Genomic DNA, 14,408 nt, shown 5'->3' on the forward strand with positions numbered 1-14,408 from the left:
GCGGCACTAAGTGACTCGTATGCAGGATGCAGAGGACTGGAGAGCCAATGTGCAACACCAAGTCAGGACTCAGTAAAACTGTCGACTTTAGCTGTTTATCATAAACCTCACCCGTGTGTGATGACAGGTGTGTTACCTACATCACTTACAGTGTCTACCTTAGTACTCACCTGTGTTCTAGAACATCAATTTATGAATTTCAAGTGCATCCAATAAAACTCATTTTTAAAATTTTACACAGTGCTATTTTTATCAAAAGCCTCAATGACCCACTGTAGCCAGACTGTGAATTTCAGGTTTTCACTGATGCTTCAGAAACTCTGTGAGATGTGGACTGCAGTGCCTAACAGATGGGTGCTCTGCCTACCACCGTTTCAAGACAGCAACGACAGGAAAAGGAGACAGAGGAGAGCTGGCATTCCTCATAAGGCTTCATCAGCTCCTCTCTCAGGTTAATGACGTCCATGCAAATGGTTGATAGGCCATTTAAATACCATTAATATAACAGATCCTGACACTGTAGCATGAATAAAAATGGGTGGCTATGACTGTCAAATAGACTGTTGTGATGAATTATGATGGATACTGAGAAGACATAGACTGAAAAGACATGTCTGTTGGTTTATTTAGCACACAGCTGTTTTGCAGACAACATAACCAACCCATCATTTAAAAAGCTATGTTCCTCCATGAAAAGAAAAATGTAGAACAATGTGGAATATATTTTCAGATGGGCTATGTATGATAAATTTATGAGTAAGAATTATGTAGCCAACTATTTCTTAAAGGAAGGCAGACACAAAAACAGGCAATACAAATGTCTGGACATGGAGAAGTTTAGAAGCTTTTTACTCCAGATGCTAAAGTACAAACTGTAAAGAACTTGACTTTGAGTAATTTTGCTGTGCTCTAGGCTCTACTTTTCTCAACAGAAATTAAACACCAGTTCCCAGGCATTATCAGCCAATGACCTATCAGAGTTCCTGCAGATCTCCATCCCACTGTAAATACAAAAGGACCCCACAGAGGATGGGAGCAGCTCAGCAGATCCCAGCCCTTCCCAGCCTCCCACCCCAGCGTTCCCTGTACCTGGGATCAGTTTCAGTGCGTTCTCCAGGTACTGGTCCTCTGTGATGTCTTCTCCATTTAACTTCAGCTGCAGCATGAAATCCCGAACAGTCCAGATGAAGTCTGGAAAGAAACTCACAAACTCTGTGGAATTCTTTATTCCATCAGGATTTGGGGAAGACTTTGCCCTGATCAGCTCGGTGAGTTCTGTGACATAACTGGCATTCGGTTAAGGAAAAGTGAATTCATACACACATTCTCATGATTCTCTTATTAAAAATAAACCACAACAAACACTTTTCTGCCCCACCAACAGCCACACAGTGACAGGGCAGGTCAGTGCCTCCATATGCATTCCAGAGCACTCAATGAAACATGGCGGCTCAGGTCCTGCAAGGATACTGCAGCTGCTCCAGGGCCTGGTGGTTGATGGTGTTCATGCTGTTGTAGACGAAGGTGCTGCTCAGAAGCACGGCCAGGGCGAAGATCCACAAGTCATTCTTAGGGTCACCCTGGAAGACACAGGAGGGCAGAGGGCTGAGGAGAGCACGCCTCAGGGAGAGCAATATGCAGTATAGGACCCACGTGTATTATATATTTACATGAAAAGGCTTTATGGGTTTAAGTAAATTCACACACACACTCACATATGCACATGAAGATCTGGGGACATAAATCAATGGTAGAGCAGGTGCCTAGCATATGCAAGGCCCTCATTCAATTCCTAGTAATGAGGAAGACAGAAGGAGAGGGAGAGCCAGAGAAAGTCTATAGGTCTCTCATGTACCATTTCAGATAAGGTGTTTGTGGTGGAATATTATTTTAAGATGTGTTACATTTGTTTATGCTGTGGAACATTTGTTTAATGATGCAAAGATGTGTTGCGTTTTTTATGTTGCATCTGTATAACTCTGTGAAGCTGTGTTACCTTGCCGTATAAAACACCTGATTGGTCTAATAAAGAGCTGAATGGCCAACAGTAAGGCAGGAGAAAGGACAGGTGGGGCTGGCAGGCAGAGGGAACAAATAGGAGAGATCTGGAGGGGAGGGGAGAGGATCAAGGAAAGAGAAAAGGAGGAGGACTCCAGGGGCCGATCACCCAGCTACACAGCCAGCAACAGAGTAAGAAGGAAAGAAAGATTGCAGAAATAGGAAAATGCAAAAGGTAGACGGGACAATTTAAGAAAAGCTGGCTAGAAACAAGCCAAGCTAAGGCCAGGCATTCATAGTAAGAATAGAACTTCTTGTGTGTGATTTATTTGGGAGCTGGGTGCCGGGCCCCCAAAGAGCCAAAGAGTAAAGTGTGAAATAAAAACAACCAACAATCGGTATTTCCTATTCAAAGATAACAGGCATAAATGACAATTAACAACTTTGGCAGTTATGAGGAGAATTTCTTTGTTTATGAGAGGATTCAAATATTTACAATGTTTTCATTTCCTCAATTATATGAAATAAGATAACATACAAAAAACTAGCACTGTATTGGGTTCTCAGTAGGGTGCTCAGTGAAGGATGTTGGAATTTCTTACTCTATAAATATGTGCTATAGTATAACATATCACAATAAGTGCAACTCATGAGTCTAATTATTTCTAATTAAATTTAACAAAGATGTTTTTCAGAGGACTATTGTTTTTCCTGCTGTTCTTATGTTTATAAAAGCTATTCTTTTGTGCACAAGTCTGGTGTGTGTACGTGCGTGCGTGCGTGCGTGCGTGCGTGCGTGTTCATGTTCCCATGGGGGGAACGATGTGTATGTAAATTATGTGTGCATATGTGTGTGCATGCTTGTGAAGGCTTGAAGTTAGTTCCTTGATAACCTCTACTCTATTCCATGAGACAAGGTCCCTCACTGAACCTCAGACTCACTGGTTTGACTAATCTGGCTGGCCAGTTTTCCCCAAAGGGCCCCCTGTCTCCAGCCTCACCCCACACCATGTACAGGATCACAGGAGACTGTGCTGAAAGCAAGATTCACTGCTGGGGGCGCTGTGAACGCCGCTCTGATGGACTGATAAATAAAACGCTGATTGGCCAGTGGCCAGGCAGGAAGTGTAGTGTAGGGGGACAAGGAGAGAGGAGAGTGCTGGGAAGTGGAAGGCTGAGTCAGGAGGCGCTGCCAGCCACCGCCACCACGAGAAGCAAGTTGTAAGGTACCAGTAAGCCACAAGCCATGCGGCAACTTATAGATTAATAGGAATGGGTTAATTTAAGATGTAAGAACTAGATAGCAAGAAGCCTGAGCCATTAGGGCCAAACGGTTTAAATTATATATGTGTCTGTGTGTTTATTTGGGTCTGAGGGGCTGCGGGTCTGAGCGGGACTGGAGATAACTCCAGCTACAATTTACCTGCTCAATTAACCTGTAATATATTGGATCAAATCACTCACTCCAAGGTCCAGGAACAAAAGTGTATTTTGGCTGATAGCATGAGGTCTGATCTCTCCTAGAAGTGAAATCCAACAGACCAGGGTCCTCTCAGCCACCACAATTAAGGCTGCAGACTTCACAGACAGATGACAACAGATTACAAACGGCAAAGAGACAGGGAAAAAAATAACCTAAAAGGGACCAACCTGACCACTAGCCTTACCTTTTCCACATCCCCCAGGCCCTCGGTGTCCAGGAGGACCAGGGTGTGCTTTGGCTTGGTGGGATGTGGCACACACCACATCCAGATGCCCTTGGTTTCTGACTGCACAGTGGAGCCCAGAGGGAAGCCTGAGGGAAGAGGTGAAGTGTTCTGTTTTGTATGTGGTGGAATGTCTCCCACAGCCTCATGTGCTGAATACTTGATGGCACTATTCGGAGAGGTTCGAGAGCCTTTGGAGTTGGGGCCTAGCTGGAGGAAGGTCACTGGGTCACTGACTTTGAAGGTTATAATTGGCTCCCAGGGTTTTCCTTCTCCCTGCTTCTTGTCCACCATGAACCACCTCTACGAATGCTTTACAGCCATCATCTTCTCCCTCAGCATGAGTCCAGAGTGAATGGACCAAAGGACAATGGAGTGAGTCTCTGAAACTGTGAGCCAAGATAAGTGCTGCCTCCTTCTGCTGTTCTTTCTGGAAATACAGTCACAACTACATGAAATGGACACTAACAGCAGATCCTCCAAGCAGGAGTGTTATAAAGTCACACATTTGGACTGTGAATTTCTATCATGTAAGATGGTGCTTTCTCTATTTTCTCAAGATTCTCTTATTATTAGCCATCTATTTCAAACTATAGGGGACATTTAATATGAGAATGGTGTGACACAAAGGTTCCAAATGGAACAAACAGGCATCCAAGAATCAGCCAACAGAGGGCTCTGATAACTATAATACAGTATTCTGAAGCCAATAAGGTGTCACTTACCATAAGCCCAGCACTTAGGCTGAGAAAGGATGATTGCCACTGGTCCAACACTAGCCTGAGCACTATGGTTATCACTAGGCCAACCAGGGATGCATAGCAAAATCTTAGCTCTTAAACATAAAAGTCTTTGGAAGAATGATGTGTTAGTGGGAGTTGCTTGTAAGAGGAGAGTCAAAAGGAGAATGGCTTAATATTTTTACATTCAAAATATTTAACAAGACAAAGTAACACATGCCTTTAGTTCCGTAACTCAGGAGGTAGAGGCAATTGGACCTATGTGAGTCCAGAGATAGCCTGATCTATATAATAAATTCCAGGTTAGCTAGGACTACAAGGGGAGACCCTGGCAGAAGAAAAACAAAAAGAAAGAAAGAATGACTAAAACTAAAACAACCCAATGTGATTAATAAATAAATAAAAGTTTGTGAAGTCCAATAAATATTTTAAGACCATATCTTGCCAAATATTCTTATATTCTTAAGGAAATGATCAAGGAAAACCTGTTGTATGAGGCAGGGGGCTGACACAAAGGATCCTGGAGCTCGGAGCATTAGAGAAGACACCCTCTTGAACACTTTCAAGAGAATGTTTTCTTAATGTGAGGAAAGGATTAGGGATAGATAGTGTGGGGTGGTAATTTCGTGATGAAGCCAGCATGAAAGGCTGGCTGTGCTGAAAGGAGCTGAGCTTCCTCTGTTAGGCCTGGGAACGAGATGCAGACCAGACAGAGGTGGAGTCGAGCGTTAGCAGCACTCACCGTGATTCCGGCCAGCCAGGCGATTCATCAAGTAGGACTTCCCTGTACGGTACGATCCAACAATGGCCACGACTACTGCTGGCTGAGAAATTGTGTCTAGGATCTCTACTGCTTCCTGGTTCACCGACAGCTGCTCATTGTGGTTTTCCACCAGACAAATGGGGGCCATCATGTTCGGTCCACTGGCCATAGCAACTTGCCCACCTAGGAGAATCTCTGGACACAAATAAAATTACAGCTCCTCTGTCTCAGCTTACCCAAGCACCCAACAACTTAAGACTGGGGAGACTTCTACACTGTCTGCATGTAACCTTACATCTGCGGGCTACAGGGGACTCCCCATCATTCTTCAAATTTTCTGAGGACACTTTGCTGAAACACTCACTGCTGTAGTCTGCAGAGTAACAATGTAAGAATAAAGCCAAAATGACTGTTAACTGCCCTGGAGCCCTACGAGAGGCTGAGCCATACAAAGGATACCTTAAGTGTGTGACTCCACTGAAGTGGAAAAGTATCTGCAAGGTATATTCTTAGACCTACAGTGCACATGAGACTGCTGAGTTTTTAAAATCCCAAGTAAGCAACTCATAGAGAGTGCTAAAATCCTGACAAACAAGCAAAATGACAGCCTCCTTGGTTCTAAGCCCTGGTCTCTCCATGAACAGACTTTTAAAATGAGGAAATGATACTAAGGGAACTTCGAAAACCAACTGGCATACCGTAGCAGCTGTGTAGATAGCCAACTGAAACGATGGCACAACCATAACAGCAGGAAATTGCAGGCTATCTTTGCTTCCCTTCCCTGCCTCTCTCCAACCCGGCACATGCTTGGTCTGCGGGGAGCACAGACGACTTTAACTGCATGCATATAATAGGCTAACCCAGGGCTAACGTTTCTGCTCTGCTTTGCCTCACTTGGACTCAGGAGATCACATTCTTGAATGTGATACTGACAGCTCAAGATACAAATGAATAAACAGATAAAATCTTCTTTGTAAAATTAAAAATGTTTGTGCATTGAAAGACTCTATCCAGAGTGAAAAGGCAACCCAAGAATGGGTGAGGAATATTAAATATGACCTATATTTTAATGGATTAATATCTCAACAAAGAGCTCCTTAAATCTATCATAAACTACTCAACTGAAGAATGGGCAAAGCATGGCACTAGACATTTCTCCAAGGGAGGTTTGCAAATGGCAATAAACACAAGATATAATGTTCATTGTTTGCCACTAATCACCATGGAAAGTCTGAGGCACATTACAATTTTTAAAATTTTATTTTTAAATGATTTCAATTTGTGAATTGGAGAACACTAGATCAAAAGATAAAATGTTTGTTTTCCATTAAGAAAATGTCAAAGACATTGGGAAAATGAGGATTCCAAATGAAGAAGCCATTCAGGTATAAAATTCCTCTTTTGGGGAGGCAGGGGAGCTTGTTTCAGAGTCTGTCCTCACAGAGTCTCATATGCATTGACTACTCAGGGTTAACTGGACTTAAGTCTTGTTTCAAATCTAAGCATTTGCTTGAAATCAAATTTAGTCTTGCTTGTTTGTATTTTAAGGGAAAAAGGGTTATTTCAAGGCTCAGTTCGTTTTGTTGCTCAATAGTCTGTCAAGCCCAGCTTTCAGGAAGTGCCACTGGAAACCACAGGCATCGTTTTGTACCCACTAGGATGGCTACCACATAGGACAAAACCAAGAATAAATGAATGTGAACCAGGATGTGAAAAGGTAGACTTTTGCAGTGTTATTAATAGGAACATGAAGTGATAATATCACTGTGGAAAACAGTATCATTATCTTTATAACATTAGCCATAATAACATGGGATCCAATTCCACTTTTGTTTATACACAGTACAGGAAAAATTGCAAACAAGGACTTGGACAGACATTAAACACCAATGATCATGGCAGCTATATTCACAATACCCAAAATGTGGAGACAACTCAATCTCCCACCAATAGATAGATGACTTATCATTATGTGATAGCCCACACAATTGAACATAATCCAGTCAGAGAAGGGAATGAAATTCTACTCCATGCTACAACGTGGATGACCTTTATGAGGACATTATGCCAAGGCAGGAGAATGTGCAGAATCCTGAGAATTCAAATACAGGCAAAGTTGCTTGAGAAGAATGATCAGCTTCTCTGCAGCTTACTCCCATATATGAGAATAAGATAAAGAGATTGAAAAATGCATACACCATTGTATGCGTGAGTGTATGTGTGTAATCACATTCTATACATCATCAAAGACAATTTTGACTATGTACTTTGCTTAGTGAAACTCAGTGGTATATGAACTAAATTTATTTCTAAATAGATTATTTTTACAACCCTACTCTGAGTAGGGTATAATTTAGAGACAGACAAAACTGTTCTCTTTAGATTACAATTGCCTGTTAGCTCCTTGGCAAGGATGGTGTTTTTCTGTAGGCCAGAGCTAAAGCAGGGCCTGGCAAAGTGGGCAGTCTCCCACCCAGGGCTCTCCCCACTGCACTTGCTGCTGCGCTGAGTTGAGGATGCCAGGACCTCAGAGTGTCTGGCTGCCACTTTGCATCTGTCACTGGCCAAAGGGGACAAACTGAACTACCCCAGAATTAAAGCCAGCTACAGATTCCTGAAGACCAGACCACAGGCAACGTGCCCTTGCTGCCTCTGTTGCCACTGTGAGTGAGATTAAGTCAAGGTCAACACTCAGTTGCTTGTAAAGTAAACTCACCGGATCTTTTCCCTGAAAGTCCCAGCACAGTTCTCACCTGCCTGGAGCTCGCCCCTTGTTCTTCTCTTTCTTCTGCTTTTCATTCCTCCTTTATATAAGATCACAAGATCACAGACTGCAGCAGGACTGAAATTGAAAGTAAAGTTACCCAAGAGATTGCGAACGATGAGCAGTGGCGATTCTACACCCTTCAGGACAGGGATGAAACAAGGAAGGCATGAACAACAATGACTCTAGGTCTCAACTCCAGAAACGCGGTCCCACCAACACCTTTTTTTCCCATCATGCAAGAGTTCTGAGGACTCTTCCACATACATCCCCCAATCTGGCTAGAGTTTCCTAGACACACAAGACAACAGAAATCCATGCACAAACACAAGCAGAATTATGTGGCTCAACACTGTAATGAGACTTCTTTTCCTTAGTGGAAATGCCTGAATGTCTTATTTATGAAGAGCTTTGAGTATTTTGAATACGTATTTTCTAATACAGAGGGAGTTTATCAAGAAACCATTTTTAAATCAAATAATTAGAGCTGGGAGTGTCGGCACACACCACTAATCCCAACACTCTGGAGACAGAGGCAAGAAGACAGCCAGAGCTACAGAATAACCCCTGTCTCGATAAATAAACAAACGAGAGTGTTTCTCCAGAACCCTACAGTCCTCTGGGCTGAGAACTGCCTCTGTAGTCTTTAATGTCTCTTGCTTACTGGCTGCACTAGTGAAGATGGTCATGCTGCACAGCTTGGAGAGAAGCCTGATCAAGAAGAGGAGAGATACTGGGCAGGCGTGGCAAGTCCTGGAAGCCACCATCAACTCTGACTGTTTCTACACAACACATGGAGGACAGGGGCAAGAAGCGGGGGTGAGTGATGTGGTATGAGCAATAGCGGGGGCCTGGGAAACGGATCTGGATATCTCCTGATAAGGACGGATGCTCAGTCATTCTGAGTGTAGGACTCTAGGTGACCGGTATGCCCCAAAGCCACACTGGGAGTGAGTCCTACTTCCTACAAAATTTATTACTCACCATAACTTCCCCAGTATGCAAAGAGCCTGTGCCTGTTTAGGAGGACACATTTATTCTGAGGTGATATGGGTTGAAGTGTTTAAGAGTGAGGCATCATGACATCTTAAATTTCTTTTTAAACAGTTCATCAAAGAAAGAATACAGAAAGTGTCAGGTCCGAAAGATACAAATGGCTATGGTGTCTGCTAGCATACCAACGTGTCTGCTGGCCTCCAGGCTCACTTAGGATCTGTGGATCTTCTCAGCTCTTCTCACCCTGCCCCTACCTAAACTTCTCCAGCTCATGGGCTTCCCTTCCCCCAGCTTCTCATTCCTACCTACCATTTTGGCAACCTCCCCACTTTGTCTTCCTCTCTCCTCTCATGGCCTGTTTCACTCGGCTGGCCATGTTCAATATGCTACTTCTTTCCTTGCTCCACGCTTCCAGTTGTCACTGGCTGTACTCTACCTCCTATCTATAATAAAAAACCTTTCCCTCAACCATACCTTGGAGCAGTCATGTCCTCACTTTACACAGGAAGTAAGCATTCAACACACACACATACATACATACATACATACATATATATATATATATATATATATAATGTGTATAAATATATACATATGTATTAAAGGCAAATGAGTGATTTTTTTATTTGCAAGAGCTTATATTTAAGATGTTGAGAGCAGTATCAGAACTCCTCAAGTGCACAAAGACCTTTCATATAATAATAAAAATAGAAATTTCCTAAATTTAGGAATTTCCTAAAATTCAGAAAATGGTTAGGTCTGGTGGTACTTTTCTTTAATCCCACTCATTGCCTTTAATGCCTTAAAATATTTGGGATGCAGATGCAGGCTGATTTTGTGAGTTCAAGGTCAGCCTGGTCTACATGTGAGATCCAGACCAGACACAGTTATATGGTGAAACTCTGTCTAAAAAAAGAAAGAAAGAAAGAATAAAGAAAGGAAAAGAAAAAAGGGAAATGGTATTGGCTGCTGGTGCAGGGAGAGTCAGTTTTCTTCAGTGGTTTCATGGTAGTTGGATGGCTGCCTACACCCATGCGTTGTGTGATATTTTGATTGTGTTCTGATAAATAAAGCTTGCTTGGAGTCAGAAGGCGGAGTCAGCCACTAGTTGACCAAAATTAACCATAGAGGTTTGGAGGACTGTAGGCAGAGAGGAGACAGGAAGGAGTAAGGCAGGGTAGGGAGAGGATGTTGGCCCTTTTGGACATGGGAACAGAAGAGGTAGGAGGTGACTGGTGGCTGCTCCCTGCTTCTCGGGTCTTTTAGGTTCTTATCCTGTTATTTGACTCCCAATTTTTTATTGATAAAGATTAATTAGATTAATTATTCATCTGGCTGGGCTAGAGAGATGGCTTAGTGGTTAAAAGCACTGGCTGCTCTTCCTGAGGTCCTGAGTTCAATTCTCAGCAACCACATGGTAGCTCACAGCCATCCTTAATGAGGTCTGGTGCCCTCTTCTGGCAGAACACTGTATATATAATAAATAAATAAATCTTTTAAAAAAATTATTCATCTGGCATCCAACTTTTGGGGCATGAATTCATGATATAGACATTTGCCCATGGCTTTGCAGCCAAGGGCACCCACTGGAGCTGCACGCAGGAGCTGCATGCAGGAGTAATTGTACCACCAGTTGGCTTTTCCATTCCTTCTCCAAGCCCTCTGAGTGAGTCTGGTATTTTCCTTTTGTAACCTCTCTACAACAGTCTCCAGCTTCCACCCAAACTCCACATGTGCCTGGGCTCCAAATGCTGCCAGACTTACCTGCCCACAACCAACCAACTGGCTCTGCCTTCATGCAGCTCCCACTACATGTGCTTCTTCCACAGGATCCCCTGTGCCTGTTTTTCAGACAACTGGCTTCCTTGCCCCTGTAGGTTATAGGCTTCCTCTGGACTCCCTCTTCAGGCTGCTGCCACACTAGGTAGCTGCCTTGACACCCACTTGGACTTCTACTATTATTGCAGTCACCATACACTCTCAGCTCACAGCTACACATGAGCAGCTGAAGCTGCCCTCAGCCAGGCTGTGCATCATCTGTGTTCTCTGCCTGCGGCCAGTCTCACACTTCACTGTCATTGTCAGCAGATTTGATAAGACAACTAGAAATTCTTAAAGGGGGGAATTAGTTAGAGAAAAGAGGGTTTTCCCCCACAATTAATATGGGAAACAAAATTACAATGGAGGGAGTTAGGTCTCTGCATGATTCTAAGTTACAGCAGTATTGGAACCTGGTCCTCAATTACAGTGGAGTGTAGTGGGTAGCTGTTCCAGCTTTGGCCTTGATACACTGCCCCTGGTGTGGCAGCAAGTAACTGCCACACCTGCCTATGACCTGCCCCTGGGACGTGACCAAGACAAGACCCCTTAAGACCCAAGATGCATACGTGCTTCCTCTCTTGGCTTTTCATTGACCTGTAGGCTGGATTGCAGACCAAGTCAGAGTTCTCCAGAGAACTACGCTGGACTGCACCTCATCTCTCCCAGACCCCGTAGCTGACCCCTTAGTGGCTATAAGCTACACTGGAAATAAACCTCTTTTAATTACCATATAAACTATGTGTAATTGCCTTGCTAATTTCTATTATAGTGGAGGATGGTTTGAAGGAAGCATAATTAATAAGGGGATAATTAACTTAGCTGGGATTTTTGTAATGTCAATCACAATTATTGTCAGGTTGGTAATTCTTATTTTATCCCTAAAAAGTTGGTTGATATCAGTGCCAAGATACAGGCCTTAGAAAAAGTTACTAAAGAAAATAATGCAATATTGACTGATAAACTGCAAGCCTTGGAAAAAACTCATTAAAACAGATTATAGAGATATTCAGACAAAGACAAAGGAATGTAAGGAGAACTAACCTCACCATTACATTATAAAATTAGAGAGGAACAGCCCAAGGTTATCAAAAAAAAGAAACCAACCTTAATTTATCCAGTCACCATACAAGAACAATTGCCAAGTGGCAGGTATCCCCAAGGCAATGGAAGTGCTAACTGGAATTCAGTGAAAATGTTAGATTTGAGAAGACTTAAGGAAGCAATAGTTTGATATGGTATGCATTCACCTTTTGTGAGGCAGACGTTAAATTCTTAGTCAACTAGTAACAGAATTATCCCACAAGACTTGGAAGACTTGGTTACAGCAGTATTGCAACCTGGTCCTCAATTACAGTGGAGGACCTAGTGGAAAGATGAGGCTAGGACCATGAAGTAGGACTAGAGGTATTGAAATTTCCCAAGACCAACTTCTTGGAGAGGGCAATTATTTGGATGTACAAAGACTGTCTATATATGATGACCACACTCTGGCTCTATGCTGTGCAGCAGCCTTGAATGCTTGGGACAGAATTAAAGAAGTTGGAAAGAAAACTGGGTCATTTACTAAAGTTATACAGGACCCAAAAGAAACCTTCACTGATTTTTTACAAAGATTGACTTCAGCTATAAACAGAATGATATCAAACCCAGAAGCTAGACAAATACTAACTGAATCTTTAACTTTTGAAATGCTAATTTACAATGCAAAAGGATAATTATACCTTTAAAGGCAAGATCAGCACCCATAGAGGAATGAATCTGACATATAGACAATATTGAATCTCATAAGAAAAGAAAGCATCTTAAACATATGTGCTGGCATAACTGGATGTCAACATGTAGAAGATTACAAATAGATCCATATCTGTTGCCATGCACAAAACTCAAGTCCAAGTGGATCAAAGATCTCAACATAAATCCAGTTATACTGAACTTGAAAGAAGAGAAAGTATGAAGTAGTCTTGAACATATTGGCACAGGAGACTACTTCCTAAATATAACACCAGTAGCACAGACACTGAGAGCAACAATTAATAAATGGGACCTCCTGAAACTGAGAAGCTTCTATAAGGCAAAGGACATGGTAAATAAGACAAAATGACAACCTACAGAATGGGAAAAGATCTTCACCAACCCCACATCTGACAGAGGGCTGATCTCCAAAATATATAAAGAATTCAAGAAACTAGACATCAAAATACCAAACAATCCAATTTAAAAAATGGGCTATAGAGCTAAACGGAGAATTCTCAAAAGAAGAATCTCAAATGGCTGAAAGACATTTAAGGAATTGCTCAACACCGTTAGTCATCAGGGAAATGCAAATCAAAACAACTCTGAGATACCATCTTATACCTGTCAGAATGGTTATGATCAAAAACACTGACAACAGCTTATATTGGAGAGGATGTGGAGCAAAGGGAACGCTCCTCCACTGTTGATGAGAGTGCAAACTTGTACAGCCACTTTGGAAATTAGTATGGCAGTTTCTCAGAAAATTGGCAATCAATCTAACTTAAGACCCAGCTCTACCACTCTCCCAAGCAATAATCAATCATACCACAAGAACACATGCTCAACTATGTTCATAGCAGCATTATTCGTAATAGCTAGTACCTGGAAACAACCTAGATGCCCCTCAACTGAAGAAAGCATAAAGAAAATGTGCCACATATACACAATAAAGTACTACTCAGCAATAAAAAAAATGATATCATGAAATTTGCAGGCAAATGGATGGAACTAGAAAATATCATTCTGAGTGAGGTAACCCAGATTCAGAAGGACAAACATGGTATGTACTCACTTATAAATGGATACTAGATGAAAAGCAAAGGATAACCAGACTATAACCCACAGCTCCAGAGAAGCTAGCTAACAAGGAGGATCCTAGGAGGGAGACATGGATCACCCAGTGAAGGAGAAATAGATACATGAGCAAACTGGGGATGGGGGGAGGGTAATGAAGGGCAAGGGATAGGGGATGAGAACATAAGGGAATGGGAGGTTCAAGCTGGAACAGGGACAGAGTGGGAGAGCAAGGAAAGAGATACCATGATAAATGAAGATATCATGGGAATAGGAAGAAACAAGGTACTAGGGAAGTTCCTAGGAATCCACAGGATAGTCCCACCTCAGACTACCAGCAATAGTCAAGAGGGTGCCTGAACTGACCTATTCCAGTAATCAGATTAATGAATACCCTAACTGTTATCATAGAGCCTTCATCCTCTAACTGATGGAAGCAGATGCAGAGATCCACAGCCTGGCACCAGGCTGAGCTCCAGCAGTCCAATCAATGAGAGAGAGGAGGGATTCCATGAGCAAGGGACATCGAGATCATGATGGGGAAATATATAGAGATGGCCAGCCAAACTAGTGGAAACTCATGAACTGTGGACAAAATTTCAAGAGAAATTGTAAAGCAAATATTTTGGCAAAGTTCTTCAAATGATCAAAGACCAAAGTTAAAAATACAAATGAATGACATTGTAATTGAGGGTCTAGCAGGCATAGGGGCAGATGTAACAATAATTGCACTAGAATATTGGCATTCAAATTGGCCCCTTCAGGAGGTAAATGTTCAACTTTTAGGGATTGGAACTTTATAAGGCCAGAAG

General features: G+C 42.4%; 1 protein-coding gene across 8 annotated transcripts in view; it reads right to left on the bottom strand.

Annotated features, from left to right (window-relative positions):
* LOC128108694 (guanylate-binding protein 6-like) overlaps positions 1-14,408 on the bottom strand; it is a 73,121-nt gene that overhangs the window by 26,061 nt on the left and 32,652 nt on the right. For 4 of the 8 annotated variants that reach the window (XM_052735597.1, XM_052735601.1, XM_052735600.1 and 1 more), the window contains 5 exons: positions 7,961-8,049; positions 5,187-5,402; positions 3,666-3,793; positions 1,471-1,580; positions 1,090-1,286 (listed from right to left, as the gene is read on the bottom strand). In XM_052735597.1, the coding sequence (XP_052591557.1) occupies positions 1,090-1,286; positions 1,471-1,580; positions 3,666-3,793; positions 5,187-5,402; positions 7,961-8,049 (740 nt within the window). Of the gene's footprint in view, positions 1-1,089; positions 1,287-1,470; positions 1,581-3,665; positions 3,794-5,186; positions 5,403-7,923; positions 8,050-14,408 lie in introns of all 8 variants that reach the window. The other 4 variants (XM_052735604.1, XM_052735602.1, XM_052735603.1 and 1 more) reach the window with 2 other exon arrangements.

Source organism: Peromyscus californicus, unplaced genomic scaffold (assembly GCF_007827085.1).
Source record: "Peromyscus californicus insignis strain IS unplaced genomic scaffold, ASM782708v3 Scaffold_13__1_contigs__length_99412109, whole genome shotgun sequence".
Lineage (NCBI taxonomy): Eukaryota > Metazoa > Chordata > Mammalia > Rodentia > Cricetidae > Peromyscus > Peromyscus californicus.